Source organism: Schistocerca cancellata, chromosome 12 (assembly GCF_023864275.1).
Source record: "Schistocerca cancellata isolate TAMUIC-IGC-003103 chromosome 12, iqSchCanc2.1, whole genome shotgun sequence".
NCBI classification, from domain to species: domain Eukaryota; kingdom Metazoa; phylum Arthropoda; class Insecta; order Orthoptera; family Acrididae; genus Schistocerca; species Schistocerca cancellata.
The window spans coordinates 111,207,947-111,223,208 of record NC_064637.1 but is presented as its reverse complement, the minus strand read 5'-3'; the positions used below and the strand labels follow the sequence as shown (position 1 = coordinate 111,223,208).

The window sequence follows — 15,262 nt, the reverse complement described above, 5'->3', positions numbered from 1 at the left end:
ATGTTCATCTTATATCCTCCTGTCAAGACACTGTACATTCCGTTCAGCTGCTCTTCCAGGTCCTTTGCTGTCCCTGACAGAATTACAATGTCGTTGGCAAATCTCAAAGTTTTTGTTTCTTCTCCATGGGTTTTAATTCTTACTCCAAATTTATCTTTTGTTCTGCTGTTCAATTTGGAACACAACCTACAACCAGCTTAGAAACAGAAGCGATGACACTTTCTGCAGGACCTGACCATCGTTTTGCAGGACAATGCTAAAGCATGTACAGTGCAAGATGTTACTGGTTTGTTTGACTGATGGCGCTGCTAAGTGCTATGTCACCTACTGCACTCTGCTAATTTAAGCCCTTGTGAGTTCAACTCGATTTCTAAACTGAAAGAAACACTTAACGGCATTCGCTTCAGAACTGCTACAAATTCGTCCAGCAATAGACCGCGCCGCTCGAACTGTCAACACAACTGGCACTGCTAAGAGTATTCAAGCGATTTCCACATCGCTGGCAACGGGTCATACACAATGCTGGTGACTACTTTGAAGGTCAGTCAAACTTTGAAACACGTATCTATTTTGCAGGAGCTGTAAATAAATAGTTACCACTATTAGTTCCAACCCTTGTAGATGAGTTTTTATCATGGCTGGTCCCCCAAGGCTATCAGTAGGGGCCTCGTTTCGATTTAGGTCTTTTAGTGCCCTGTCAAATTCTTCACGCAGTATCATATTTCCCATTTCATCTTCATCTACGTCCTCTTTTGTTTCCACAATACTGTCCTCAAGTACACCGCCCCTTTAAAGACCCTCTATATACTCCTTCCTCGTTAATGTTTTCCCTTCTTTGCTTAGGATGGGTTTTCCATCTCAGCAATCATGATAATCATACAGGTGGTTCTCTTTCCTAAAAAGGTCTCCTTAATTTTCCTGTTGGCAGTATCTATCTTACTCGTAGTGATGCATGCTTCTACATGCTTCTTACATTTGTCGTCTAGCCATCCCTGCTTAGCCGTTTTGCACTTCCTGTCCATCTCACTTTTGAGACGTTTATATTCCTTTTTGTCTGCTTCATTTAATGCATTTTTGTATTTTCTCCTATCATCAATTAAATTCAATATCTTTTATTATCCAAGAATTTCTACTAGCCCTCGTCTTTCTCCCTACTTAATCACCTGGTGCCTTCACTATTCCTTCTTTCAAAGCTACTCATTCTTCTTCCACTGTATTTCTTTTCCCTGTTCTTGTCAATCGCTCACTAATACTCTCTCTGAAACACTCTATAACCTCTGGCTGGTTCAGTTTATGCTGGTTCCAACTCCGTAAATTCCTACCTTTTTGCAGTTTCTTCAATTTTAATCTACAGTTCATAACCAATGTATTGTGGTCAGAGACCACATCTGTCCCTGGAATTGTCTTAAAATTTAAAATCTGGTTGCTAAATCACTGTCGTACCATTATATAATCTATCTGAAACCTTAAAGTGTCTCCAGGCCTCTTCCATGTATAGCACCTTCTTTCATGATACTTAAACCAAATGTTAGCTACGATCAAGTAATGCTTTGTGCAAAATTCTGCCAGGTGGCTTCCCCTTTCATTCCTGACCCCCAATCCACATTCACCGACTGCTTCTCCTTCTCTTCCTTTTCTTACCAACGAATTCCTTTCCCCAATGACTATTAAATTTTCGTCTCCCTTGACTAGCTGAATAATTGCTTTTATCGCGTTATACATTTCTTCAGGCTCTTAATCATCTGCAGTGGTAGTTGGCATATGAACTTGTACTGTGGTAGGTGTGGCCTTCATGTCCATCTCGGCTACAATAATAGGTTCACTATGCTCTTCGTAGTAGCTTATCCGAGTTCCTACTTTTTTATTCATTATTAAACCTACTCCTGCATTACCACGATTTGATTTTGTATTTATAACCCGTATTCACGAGACCAGAAGTCTTGTTCCTCCTGCCACTGAACTTCACTAATCCACAATATATCTGTTCCAGTCAAAACCCGTTTTTAGTTAGAATGCGCTCTTATTAGTTAATACTAGTTTCTACTGTGCCACTTGGTCAAAACGCGTTTTGCCTAGTAAAAACTAGTTTTAACTGGCTTTCGCTTTTGACCAGCAGTAAATTCTAGTTGTAACTAAGAGTATCAGTATCAACTAGCTTCAACTAGTAAGAACGCGTTCTAACTAAGCTACTGGTATACAGAACTAGTTTTCACTAAATTTATTTAGGGTCAAATATTAAAGAGCAACTGATTGAAATAAAAACCTTTTTTGTATTGTGCAACGTAATATTTATTTGAATATTGATCATACATCCCAACACTTCCAGATAGTGGAAACAAGAAGGCGCCGACACGGACAGTTCCAGGCGCCAAAACCCCCCGCCTGGGCAGCGCTGCAGCGGCCGACAATAGCCCAGCCCGCCAGTGGGCGCTTTTCGCCACAACAAACAACACGGTAGAGGGGCTAAGCACGTGCAGATCAGTTTGTACGTATTTATCATGTCAGATCTATATCAAGAAAGGCGATGGAAAGAATAATTTGTGAGAAGGATGTTACAGACTGAAGAACACGACAAAAGAGGAAACCACTACAATGTTACGACAAAAGGATCTTACGATAAATCAGTGGACGGAACTGAAGAAGCACAATAAGATAAGAAAAAGACACAGAAGCAGTACATAAGATTAAATCGATTCAAGGTTATTAATATTTGTGGGACCAGCAAGTCAGTGACAAGAAGAGAGCCTGTGGAGTACTACTTACGTGTCGAAGAAATTTTCGACATTATTGAAGCAGCACATCAGGCTGTCGGTCATGGATTTAGAGACAGATTAAACGTTGAAACATAAAGAAAATACGCAAGCGCAACAGTGGACACGATACACATTTATCTGTCTATGTGTGAAACTTGTCAGCGCAAAAGGAGCATTAAGGAAAGGGGGCACATGTCGAAACCCATACTTCATTCAGAAATCAGCAGTCGTTGCCAAGTTGATCTGATCGACATGCAGACTCCCCCCTGCGGGTTAGGGGGTTAGAATAGGCCCGCGGTATTCCTGCCTGTCGTAAGATGCGACCAAAAGGAGTCCATCCCCCTCAAGGGGGTAGTTAGCGCCTGCGTCCAGAGACGGACGGTTCCACGACCTATAATTGTGGTATTTTCGGTATTTCACTTCTCGTTTCTTAGTTCCTTTGGTTGGTTCCTTTCTTGGTTCTTCTCCATCTCACTGTCTTCCTTACTCTTTCCCTTGCCACCTTCTCCTTGCCACCTTCTCCTTGCCACCTTCTCCTTGCCACCTTCTCCTTGCCACCTTCTCCTTGCCACCTTCTCCTTGCCACCTTCTCCTTGCCACCTTCTCCTTGCCACCTTCTCCTTGCCACCTTCTCCTTGCCACCTTCTCCTTGCCACCTTCTCCTTGCCACCTTCTCCTTGCCACCTTCTCCTTGCCACCTTCTCCTTGCCACCTTCTCCTTGCCACCTTCTCCTTGCCACCTTCTCCTTGCCACCTTCTCCTTGCCACCTTCTCCTTGCCACCTTCTCCTTGCCACCTTCTCCTTGCCACCTTCTCCTTGCCTCCTTCTCCTTGCCTCCTTCTCCTTGCCTCCTTCTCCTTGCCTCCTTCTCCTTGCCTCCTTCTCCTTGCCTCCTTCTCCTTGCCTCCTTCTCCTTGCCTCCTTCTCCTTGCCTCCTTCTCCTTGCCTCCTTCTCCTTGCCTCCTTCTCCTTGCCTCCTTCTCCTTGCGTCCTTCTCCTTGCCTTGGTGGAACGAGGCATGCCGTGATGCAATACGTGAGCGGCGACGTGCTCTTCGCATTTTCCGTCACCATCCTACTTTGGCCAACTGTATCCGCTATAAGCAGCTCCGTGCGCGATGCCGTCGCGTCATCCGCGATAGCAAGAAGGCAAGCTGGAAATTCTTTATTAGCTCATTTAATACCTTCACTCCCTCCTCGGAAGTTTGGAGTCGGCTTCGACGGTTCTCAGGCGCGCCTAGTTTCTCCCCGGTCTCTGGGCTCACTGTCGCGCATGATACATTAGTGGACCACGTCGCAATTTCTAACTCGTTGGGTCAGCACTTTGCTGAGATTTCGAGCTCTTCAAATTAGCCGCCAGCGTTTCTCCCGAAGAAACGTGTAGCGGAAGTGCGACCTCTTTCTTTCTCCTTTCAAAAACACGAAAGCTACAATACTGTTTTCTCCATGCGGGAACTCCAACATGCCCTCTCATCTTCTCGCTCCTCCGCCCCAGGACCAGATGGTATCCATGTCCGTCCCCTGGTGGAACGAGGCTTGTAGGGACGCTATCCGTGCTCGACGCCGTGCTTTACGCACCTTTCGCCGCCATCCTACGCTGGCGAATTGTATTGAATACAAACGACTCCGAGCGCAATGCCGTAGAGTCATCAAAGACAGCAAACAAGCTTGTTGGGCCTCTTTCACCGGCTCCTTTAACAGTTTTACTCCCTCTTCCGTCGTTTGGGGTAGCCTGCGCCGGCTGTCGGGCATTAAGGCCCACTCCTCGGTACCTGGCCTGACCTCAGGTAATGCGGTCCTTGTTGATCCGGTGGCTGTCTCCAACGCCTTTGGCCGCTTTTTCGAGGTGGTTTCAAGCTCCGCCCATTACCATCCTGCCTTCCTTCCCAGGAAAGAGGCAGAAGAGGCTCGGCGACCTTCCTTCCACTCGCTGAATCTGGAAACCTATAATGCCCCCTTTACTATGCGGGGACTCGAACGTGCGCTTGCACTGTCCCGGTCCTCTGCTCCGGGGCCGGATGACATTCACGTTCAGATGCTGGCACACCTTTCTCCGGCGGGCAAAAGCTTCCTTCTCCGTACCTACAATCGCGTCTGGACCGAAGGTCAAGTCCCCATGCGTTGGCGTGACGCCGTTGTTGTTCCTATACCCAAACCCGGGAAGGATAGACACCTTCCTTCTAGTTACCGCCCCATTTCTCTTACAAGCTGTGTCTGTAAGGTGATGGAGCGCATGGTTAATGCTCGGTTAGTCTGGATTCTTGAATCTCGACGGCTACTTACTAATGTCCAATGCGGCTTTCGTCGCCGCCGCTCCGCTGTTGACCACCTCGTGACCTTGTCGACATTCATCATGAACAACTTTTTGCGAAGGCGCCAAACGGTAGCCGTGTTCTTAGACTTGGAGAAGGCTTATGACACCTGTTGGAGAGGAGGTATCCTCCGCACTATGCACAGGTGGGGCCTACGCGGTCGCCTGCCCCTTTTTATTGATTCCTTTTTAACGGATCGAAAGTTTAGGGTACGTGTGGGCTCCGTATTGTCCGACGTCTTCCTCCAGGAGAACGGAGTGCCTCAGGGCTCCGTCTTGAGCGTAGCCCTTTTTGCCATTGCGATCAATCCAATTATGGATTGCATTCCATCTAATGTCTCAGGCTCTCTCTTTGTCGATGACTTCGCGATCTACTGCAGTGCCCAGAGAACATGCCTCCTGGAGCGCTGCCTTCAGCGTTGTCTAGACAGCCTCTACTCATGGAGCGTGGCAAATGGCTTCCGGTTCTCTGAAGAAAAGACGGTTTGTATCAACTTTTGGCGATATAAAGCGTTCCTTCCGCCATCCTTACATCTCGGTCCCGTTGTTCTCCCATTCGTGGACACAACTAAGTTTCTAGGGCTCACGTTGGACAGGAAACTGTGTTGGTCTCCACACGTCTCTTATTTGGCGGCCCGTTGTACACGTTCCCTTAATGTCCTCAGAGTTCTTAGCGGTTCATCTTGGGGAGCGGATCGCACTGTCCTGCTTCGCTTGTATCGGTCCATAGTCCGATCGAAGCTGGATTATGGGAGCTTCGTCTACTCTTCCGCTCGGCCGTCCCTCTTACGCCGGCTCAACTCCATCCACCATCGGGGGATACGTCTTGCGACCGGAGCCTTCTACACTAGTCCTGTCGAGAGTCTTTATGCTGAAGCTGCCGAGTTACCGTTGACCTACCGGCGCGACGTACTGCTGTGTCGGTATGCCTGCCGGCTGTCGTCTATGCCCGACCACCCCTCTTACAAGTCCTTCTTCGCCGATTCTCTCGACCGTCAGTACGGGTTGTATGTGTCTGCCCTGCTGCCCCCCGGAGTCCGCTTCCATCGCCTGCTTCGACAATTGGATTTTGCCCTCCCTACCACCTTCAGAGAGGGTGAGAGCCCGACACCACCTTGGCTCCAGGCCCTGGTTCATATTTATCTCGACCTCAGCTCACTCCCGAAGGATGGTACTCCGGCTGCAATGTATTGCTCACGGTTTGCCGAACTTCGTGCTCGACTTGCCGGTCACACCTTTATTTACACCGATGGCTCCAAAACTGACGATGGTGTCGGCTGTGCCTTTGTCGTCGGGGCCGCCACATTTAAATACCGGCTCCTCGACCAATGTTCCAGCTTTACGGCCGAGCTTTTTGCTCTCCATCAGGCCGTTCAGTATGCCCGCCGCCACCACCATTCATCATATGTACTCTGCTCTGACTCACTCAGTGCTCTTCAGAGCCTTGGAGCTCCCTATCCGGTCCATCCCTTGATTCAACGGATACAGCAGTCCCTCCACTATTTCGCTGATAACGGTGGTTCTGTCAGCTTTCTGTGGGTTCCCGGACATGTGGGAGTGCCTGGGAATGAGGCTGCAGATGCTGCGGCCAAGGCTGCAGTCCTCTTGCCTCGGCCAGCCTCCCATTGTGTCCCGTCATCCGACGTTCGTGGGGCTGTCTGTAAGAGGCTTGTGTCGTTGTGGTGGGATGCTTGGTCATCCCTCCAAGGAAACAAGCTCCGGGCAGTGAAACCGCTACCAACTGCTTGGACAACATCCTCCCGACCATCTCGGCGTGAGGAGGTCCTTCTGACCAGGTTGCGGATTGGGCATTGCCGGTTTAGCCACCGCTACCTGCTCTCCGGTGACCCAGCCCCGCAGTGCCCTTGTGGTCAGGTATTAACAGTGCGCCATGTTTTATTGTCGTGTCCCCGTTTTAGTCAATTTCGTGTTGTCCTGTCCCTGCCATCTACTTTACCGGATGTTTTAGCTGATGACGCTCGAGCAGCTGCTCGTATTCTGCGTTTTATAACTTTAACTGGCTTGTCCAAAGACATTTAATCTTTTTACTTATTTTGTCTGCATCTTTGTCAGGTCCTTCTTGTGTCCCCTCCATCCCCTTGAGTTTTACCAGATTCCATGTGCTTTAACCACAGTGACTGGGCGCTAATGACCTCAGCAGTTGAGCGCCCTTAAACCCAACCAAAAAAAAAAAAAAAAAAAATACTGTCATACAAACAGTTTGCAGCACCAGATTTGCACCTGGAGGAAAAAACAAATATTTTTTCCCGTGTAAATCAGTTTCGCATTAACGCATTAGCATATGTACAAGTTTCGTTGTCATGCGATAATTACAGCCCGCACTGGACTTCCAGCAGTAATTGCACTTTAATTAAAACCACCCTGTATTTACCCTGTCTTGGAAGCGACAGTTAAAACTGTCTCTCTGTACGCTCACTATATTCCTTATTCAGCACACACATTCTATTTAGTGGGCTGAAGTACAGTAAAATGTTGCTATCATTCCACTTCTTTTTTTGACATTTTGTGATAAATCCATCGTTTACCCTGATAACAAACAGTGTAACTCTTCACTGAATACGACAAATGAAAGATTTGGTATCCACATAGGTGTCTACTCATCAAGGTTAGAACATTACATAAACATTTAATATAGGTATTCACTTCAACACTGAAATAACTTCACCGTGTGCACTACTGGTAAACGCAAAATATCGAGACAGTATTCAATCTTTTGCCACACATTCTACACCACGTGTGGTGTGATTGTACTAATGGCTTCTCTGATGCGGTGTTGCATTGTCACAATATCACGAACAGCTGTTTTGTACACACATCCCCAAAGAAATCAATCTAAGGGGATGGTGAAGTGATGTGATGAGGTGACGGCGGCGGCCACGGAACTGGGCCCCCTCTGCCTGTCCACCTGTTGGGGAGGCTTTCATTAAGGAATCCCTGGAGCCCAGTGATGGGGAGTGACATCTCCTTGATAGATGACAGTGTCTTGTATATCCCATGGATGGGGTACGGCATAATTCACCAACATGTCTAGGGGTTCACATATTCACTTATATCGATTTCGAGGAAGAAAATTGGGCCAGTCACTCGATCACACACAACCCACACCACAAAATAACGTTTCCAATGTCCCAAAGCTGTTTTCGTACAATCTGAGGATCTTCTGATCCCCAGATCCGGGCATTACATTTGATACCTCTGTCACAAAAGTGAAATGTAGTTTCATCGGAAAAACACACACGCTTCAATAAATCATTGTCCTCATCCAAACCGTTCAGCATCTACACTGCAAATCGTTCATGTTTTGGGCCATCATCTGCTTATATTGCGTGAAAAATTGGGACCTCGTATACATAAAGATTAAGACGTTTGCGAACAGCTTTATGAACTGTATTCTTCGGCGATCGAAGCTTGTCTAATCGGTTTCGGTGGCGACCTCGTGAATGCAGTTTGAGCTACCTGCCCAGAATCACCCGAAACAAGTGGTCTGCCGCAGCTTGAGGTGACTTTCTTTTTTTTGAAATGGGACAGTTTCGCTTCACTGTGTTCGATGATATAGTTTCTTCTAGCCACACAACACACTGTTTTCTCGAAATCTAATGGGTTCCCTAGCAGACCTGTAACAAAAAAATACCATCATAGATATTTAATATACAAAGTGGGGTAAAAACTTATGGACACGCTGTATTTAATTCTTTCAGTGGTTGTAGTAAGCGATGGAATACTTAAGCACAATTTTCGTCAAATACAGTTTGACTGTTAAATCCCTCTCTACAACTGGACAGGCTGGCTGCAAGAGAAAAAGTTTGCAAAACTTCGAACATAGATAGCGAGGCAGTGGTCAGAGCATCACAGTCAATTATTGGGAATTAAAGTGTGTAGCCTTTGTTGAACTCTGAAGCTAAAGGCATAACGGAGAAATTGTGTAGTTTTGAAACATCCTTTGCGATTGCGAGTTCGGGTACAATTCTCGAAAGGTTCAGTGTTGTAAGTCAGCCAGTGTTCCGCAGTTGCACAGTTCCGTAGTTAGTCTCTCGGAAGAAATTAAAATGGGATACCAATTTTTCAAGAATCAATGTGAGAAGAAATTTGAATCTCTTCGTAAAATTGCTCGAAGTTCGAGAAAGTGAAGTTAGGACAAGAAACACGATAAGAAAAACGAAGAAATTGTTCGACGAATATGATTCGGATATCAAAGAAGGTAATGGATTAGATGAGGTGTGGATATCCTTTTGATTTTGGATAAACTGGCTGAAGAACAGAGCAAGAATTTTTAGTCTTATAAGGATTTCAGTGAGCTATTTGTATTTGTGTCAGAACTGAAGAAGCCAAGTCCACTCGAAATTCAGGAAGGGTAGTCCAGGATTCGACAAGTCTACAGTTCAGATCTCGAGGATTTAACACGCATCTAGTAGGAAACCATGGCTGTAGTAAACCGCCGATAGAGAAGACACGACCGGATCAGTATTGACTGGAATACTGTCCTTTAAATTCTGAAGGTGGGAGGGGTAAAAGACAGGGAGCGAAGGGCTATTTCCAATTTGCACAGAAACCATATGGCAGTCAAAAGAACCGAGGGGTATGAAAGGGAAGCAGTGGTTGAGAAGGGAGTGAGACAGGGTTGTACCTATCACCGATGTTATTCAATATGTATATTGAACAAGCGGTAAAGGAAACAAAAGAAAAATTTGCAGTAGGAATTAAAATCCACCGAGAAGAAACAAGATTTGCGAACTGAAACGGGCTTTCACAGTTTGTTAATACCACCCAAGGATGGACCAAAGGCATTTGAGGTACTTCCTTCACTGTTTATTTTTTTTACAACACACTTTGTTATTAATAACATTGATAATACTTTTAAAAGGAAACAACACAACAGGCCTTGTAAATTAAAATGGCTCTGAGCACTATGGGACTTAACTTCTGAGGTCACCAGTCCCCTAGAACGTAGAACTACTTAAACCTAACTAACCTAAGGACATCACACACATCCATGCCCGAGGCAGGATTCGATCCTGCGACCGTAGCGCCTTGTAAATCGCCCAACTGCATAAGTGAACTACTAAAAATAATCGTTAATATGTTTTGAAACACAATAAACTTCAACTCAGAAATAGCATTCAGTTGTTTACCAATTAATGTCTGTTCAAAGCAATTTTCCCACATAATCCACAACTTGAAACCAGAAATGAATGCACTTCCTTGCTATTAAATGTCTACATAAGTTAATGGCCAGACAAAGTAACCTCTGAACAACAATTCAATTGACTTAAAAAAAAAACACAACCACCTAAACATGTTTTCAGAATTATGGGAAAGAAACGTATATACACCTTCTGTTTAGCAAATGAACCACTTTCGGCCTGAGCCACCAACAACATAAGTCGGTCTCATTACCCACATGGAGCCAGTACGAGTTACTGGAAGGAAAACAAAAACCGAGCACTGGTACACAGCGTCTGGTCCACCGCACTGTCCAGCTCGCAGCCCTGTCGCGTCGCGCTGTCTCGTCGAGCTTCCACACCGGCCCTCGTACAAAGATGTCGGGTCGCTCTGGGACGGATGTCTGCACAGAGCCGCCTGCACGGAGTCCGGAGCACTGTGCGGTGAGGCGACCAGCAGAGGAGGGGGAGGAGGGAGAGGAACAAGTGGCGCTGCAGGTCCTGTAGGTGTCCGCCGCTCGTGGTCTCGCGGTAGCGTTCTCGCTTCCCGAGCACGGGGTCCCGGGTTCGATTCCCGGCGGGGTCAGGGATTTTCACCTGCCTCGAGATGACTGGGTGTTTGTGTTGTCCTCATCATTTCATCATCATCATCCAGGAAAGTGGCGAAATTGGACTGAGCAAAGGTTGGGAAATTGTACGGGCGCTGATAACCACGCAGTTGAGCGCCCCACAAACCAAAACGTAATCATCAGGTCCTGCAGGCGTGTCAAGGGGGCGCTCCTCTGGTCCGTGACGTCGGAGGTGTGGGAGGGTCACAGTGGCTGCCGTGGCGGCTCGAGTGTTGCGTTGCGGGCCACCAGTGGAGGACGGCTAGCCGCGCGGGCTAACGCCGTGCTTCCCGAGCGGGAAGGCGTGCCGGTCCCCGGCACGAATCAGTCCGGCCGATTCGTGTCACGTCCGGTTTGCTGGCCAGCCTGTGGACGGTTTTTAAGGCGGTTCTCCATCTACCTCGGCGATTGCGGGCTGGTTGCCCTTATTCCGCCTCACTCACACTATGTCGGCGACTGCTGCGCCAGCACTGTCTCCACGTACGCGTACAGCGACATTACACTACCACGCAGACATTTCGGGTTCCACTTTTGTAGTACGAGACGTTCCTGGGAGGAGGGGGGGGGAAGGGGGAGGATCCACTGGGGGCCGAATCTCACAATAACCCTGGGTTAAGTGTGGGGCGGCGGAGGGGTGGACTGCTGTGGGGTTGTGGACCACTGGGGGTTACGGCGGGAAGAAGCCTCTCCGTCGTTTCTAGGACCGCAGTTTAATACACAATACACGCGGTACACACCCCGTAAAGGACCGATGACCCTCGCAGTCTGGTCCCTTAAATCCCACAAACCTACCTACCTACCCCGTACATGGAGTAATTACGATGTTGTCTGCAAATGTGCACGGAACATGTTGACACGACTGAGGATTGCGCGCACTAAACAGTCAGAGCGAGTCCACACAGCTGCCCTCGCTAGTCACCGACGTCGTCGTTCCCACAAGCATTTGTACTCGAGTTACTGCACTTCATACGCGACACCTCTCAAGTAAACAATGAAAGTGAATAGTACTGTCTTCCAGAACCGTGCAGGATTCAAGAAGGTAGCAACTTGGAGAATCTTTAGCCAAAACTGAACATTGCTCTTCAAATACACTCGAGCACACTCCACAGTAAGGTCTTTTTCCACTGTAAAATACACAAATAAGTATTTAAGAAAATCACAAAACAGGATCGTCTTGATTACGTCGGTGGCTTTGCTGTCGAGTCAGACTTGACAGTCAAACTCAAGTACGCAAAAATCGTAAATTTGTTTTCAAATGACAGAGCAAGGACAAAGCTCCTTATTTCAGTAATCCGTGTATTGCGTCCTGATACCTTCCTAAATTTAATGCAAATTCTTTGTATTTTTTCTGTTTAATTTGAGTTAAAGCACAATTTCAAAGTTTACATTTATAGTGTGAAAGTTTATTAATTTTTTTCTGTTTGTATTTTTTTTTATAAAAATCACTCTTTAAGTTTGAAAGTCAACCTTAAATAATTATCTGTGTTTCATTTCGGTGGGTTGGTGGTGGTGGCAGCAGAGATATTTTTGCTCAAGGCGTCTCATGAATCCTAAGTCCACAGTCACTCATCTACATCTACAAACATACTCCGCAATGCACCATACTCTCAAACAGAACGGGGGAAAAATGACTGCCTATATGCCTCTGTACGAGCCCTAATCTCTTATCTTTATGGTCTTTCCGCGAAATATAAGTTGGCCGCATTAAAATTGTACTGCAGTCAGTCTCCAATGCTAGTTCTCTAAATTTCCTCAATAGCGATTCATGAAAAGAACGCCTCCTTTCCTCTAGAGACTCCCACCCGAGTTCCTGAAGCATTTCCGTAACACTTGCGTGATGATCAAACCTACCAGTAACAAATCTAGAAGCCCGCCTCTGAATTGCTTCTATGTCCTCCCTCAATCCGACCTGATTGGGATCCCAAACGCTCGAGCAGTACTCAAGAATAGGTCGTATTAGTGTTTTATAAGCAGTCTCCTTTACAGACGAACCACATATTCCCAAAATTCTGTCAATGAACCGAAGACTACTATCCGCCTTCGCCACAACTCCCATTACATGCTTGTCCCACTTCATATCGCTCTGCAATGTTACGCCCAAATATTTAATCGACGTGACTGTCAAGCGCTACAGTACTAATGGGGTATTCAAACATTACGGGATTCTTTTTCCTATTCGTCTGCATTAATTTACATTTATTTATATTCAGAGTTAGCTGCCATTCTTTACACAAGTCACAAATTCTGTCCAAGTCATCTTGTATCCTCGTACAATCACTCAACAACGACACCTTCCTGTACACCACAGCATCATCAGCAAACGGCCGCACATTGCTATCCACCCTATCTGAAAGATCATTTATGTAATTTATGAAGATAGAAAACAGCGGACCTACCACAGTTCCCTGGGGCACTCCAGATGATACCCTCACCTCCGATGAACAGTCACCATCGAGGACAACGTACTGGGTTCTATTACTTAAGAAGTCTTCGAGCCGCTCACATACTTGGGAAGCAATCCCATATGCTCGTACCTTAGTTAGGAGTTGCAGTGGGGCACCGCGTCAAACCCCTTCCGGAAGTCAAGGAATATGGCATCCATCTGATACGCTTCATCCATGGTTCGCAAGATATCATGTGGAAAAAGGGCGAGTTGCGTTTCGCAGGAGCGATGCTTTCTAAAGCCGTGCTGATGCATGGACAGCAACTTCTGTCTCAAGGAAATTCATTATATTCCAACTGAGAATATGTTCGAGAATCTTGCAACAAACCGATGTTAAGGACATTAGTCTGTAATTTTGAGGATCCGTCCTACCCTTCTTATTTACAGGCGTCACCTGCGCTTTCTTCCAGTCGCTCGGGACTTTACGTTGGGCAATAGATTCGCGATAAATGTAAGCTAAGGAGCAAATGCAATAGAGTACTCTCTGTAAAACCGAATTGGAATCCCATCAGGACCTGGAGATTTATTTATTTTCAACCCATTCAGCTGCTTCACAAACGCAGTGATGTCTATCACTATGTGTTCCTTAGGGGAATGTGTACGAGACTCAAACGGCGGTATGTTTGTACGATCCTCCTGCGTGAAAGATTTCTCAAATGCTAAATTTAAAATTTCAGCTTTCGTTTTGCTGTCTTCCGTTGCCAGGCCAGACTGATCAGTGAGTGACTGGATGGAAGCCTTCCACCCGGTTACCGATTTTACGTAAGACCAGAATTTCCTTGGGTTTTCAGCAAGATCGTTTGCTAAGGTATGACGGTGGTAGTGGTTGAATGCTTCGGTGGTAGTGGTTGACTGCTTCGCGCATCGCTCTTTTTACGGCAGCACGAATCTCTACTAACTTTTGCCAGTCCTCATTCTACCGATCTTTCTTGTACCGCGAGTGCAACTGCCTTTGCTTCATGAGCATTCTCCGAATTGCGCTGTTAAACCACGGTGGGTCTTTTCTGTCTGTAACCCACTTTTTCGGCACATACTTGCCCAATGCGTGATTTACAATGTGTTTAAAATTTGCCCATAATTCTTCCACGTCCTTCGTACCGGAAGTAAATGAAGTCGATTCATTTACTAAGTGCGATGCTAACAACTGCTTATCTACTTTTTCTAGTAAGAATACTCTCCTAGCCTTCTTGGCTGACTTTTTAACTTTCGTAACCATGGCTACAGCCATTCGAACGGAAACCGTTATTCCTGTAGTGCTGTCACAGCACCCTTGCTGCCTCAGCCAAATCAGGCACTTATTACATGCAGTGGAGGATTCAGTCAACACTATCTGCTGCGAATGCACTGTCACAGGGAGACACACTTGGTCGATTCTCCGTCGCTCAACTGCACGACTGCAGTGTTAGTGCGGAAACTGCCCAAGGACCCTCAAACATGTAACCACGTTATTAGGTATAACAACAACTTACAATCTGTAATTTTGCATGCAATCGAATGGTCCACTTTGTGACGATCTAACTCCCTTTTTTTTATACATAAAGACATGGAATAAACACATGCCAAATGTTAGTTCCGTACTGATACGATTTTTCTATTAATAATAAAAAGTCAACCACTGCAGTTTGTCTATGTTCAGGCAATTCTCAGGAACCACTGTAAGGATTTTGGTATGGCTTTCGTTAATAGATTAGTTCAGGAGTTAGGTTTGCGTATATGATTTATAAATATTTCTTGGAAAGTGATACTCGTATATTATTTATCTATTTATTCATACTATGAATCATAGTATCTCTGTTCCATTTCCTCTGTGGTGATGATCAGCTCAGAACATCCGTCCACAAACAGATTTTGCCTACGCAGTGGAAAGTGAAGTAACAACACTATTTTCATCTACCAATTGAAAAACGTATTTTGGTTATTAGTCCAACATTTGATTACGTGATCCATTGTGTGAACTTTAAAAGTGG

The 15,262-nt window shown here is 46.0% G+C and overlaps 1 protein-coding gene across 1 annotated transcript in view; it reads right to left on the bottom strand.

The window, feature by feature from the left end:
* LOC126109498 (uncharacterized) overlaps nt 1-3,774 on the bottom strand; it is a 44,447-nt gene extending 40,673 nt beyond the window's left edge. Inside the window, exon 1 of the mRNA XM_049914521.1 lies at nt 3,340-3,774. Within this exon, the coding sequence (XP_049770478.1) occupies nt 3,340-3,774 (435 nt within the window). The remainder of the gene's footprint in view (nt 1-3,339) is intronic.
* Between the last annotated feature and the right edge of the window lie 11,488 nt (nt 3,775-15,262).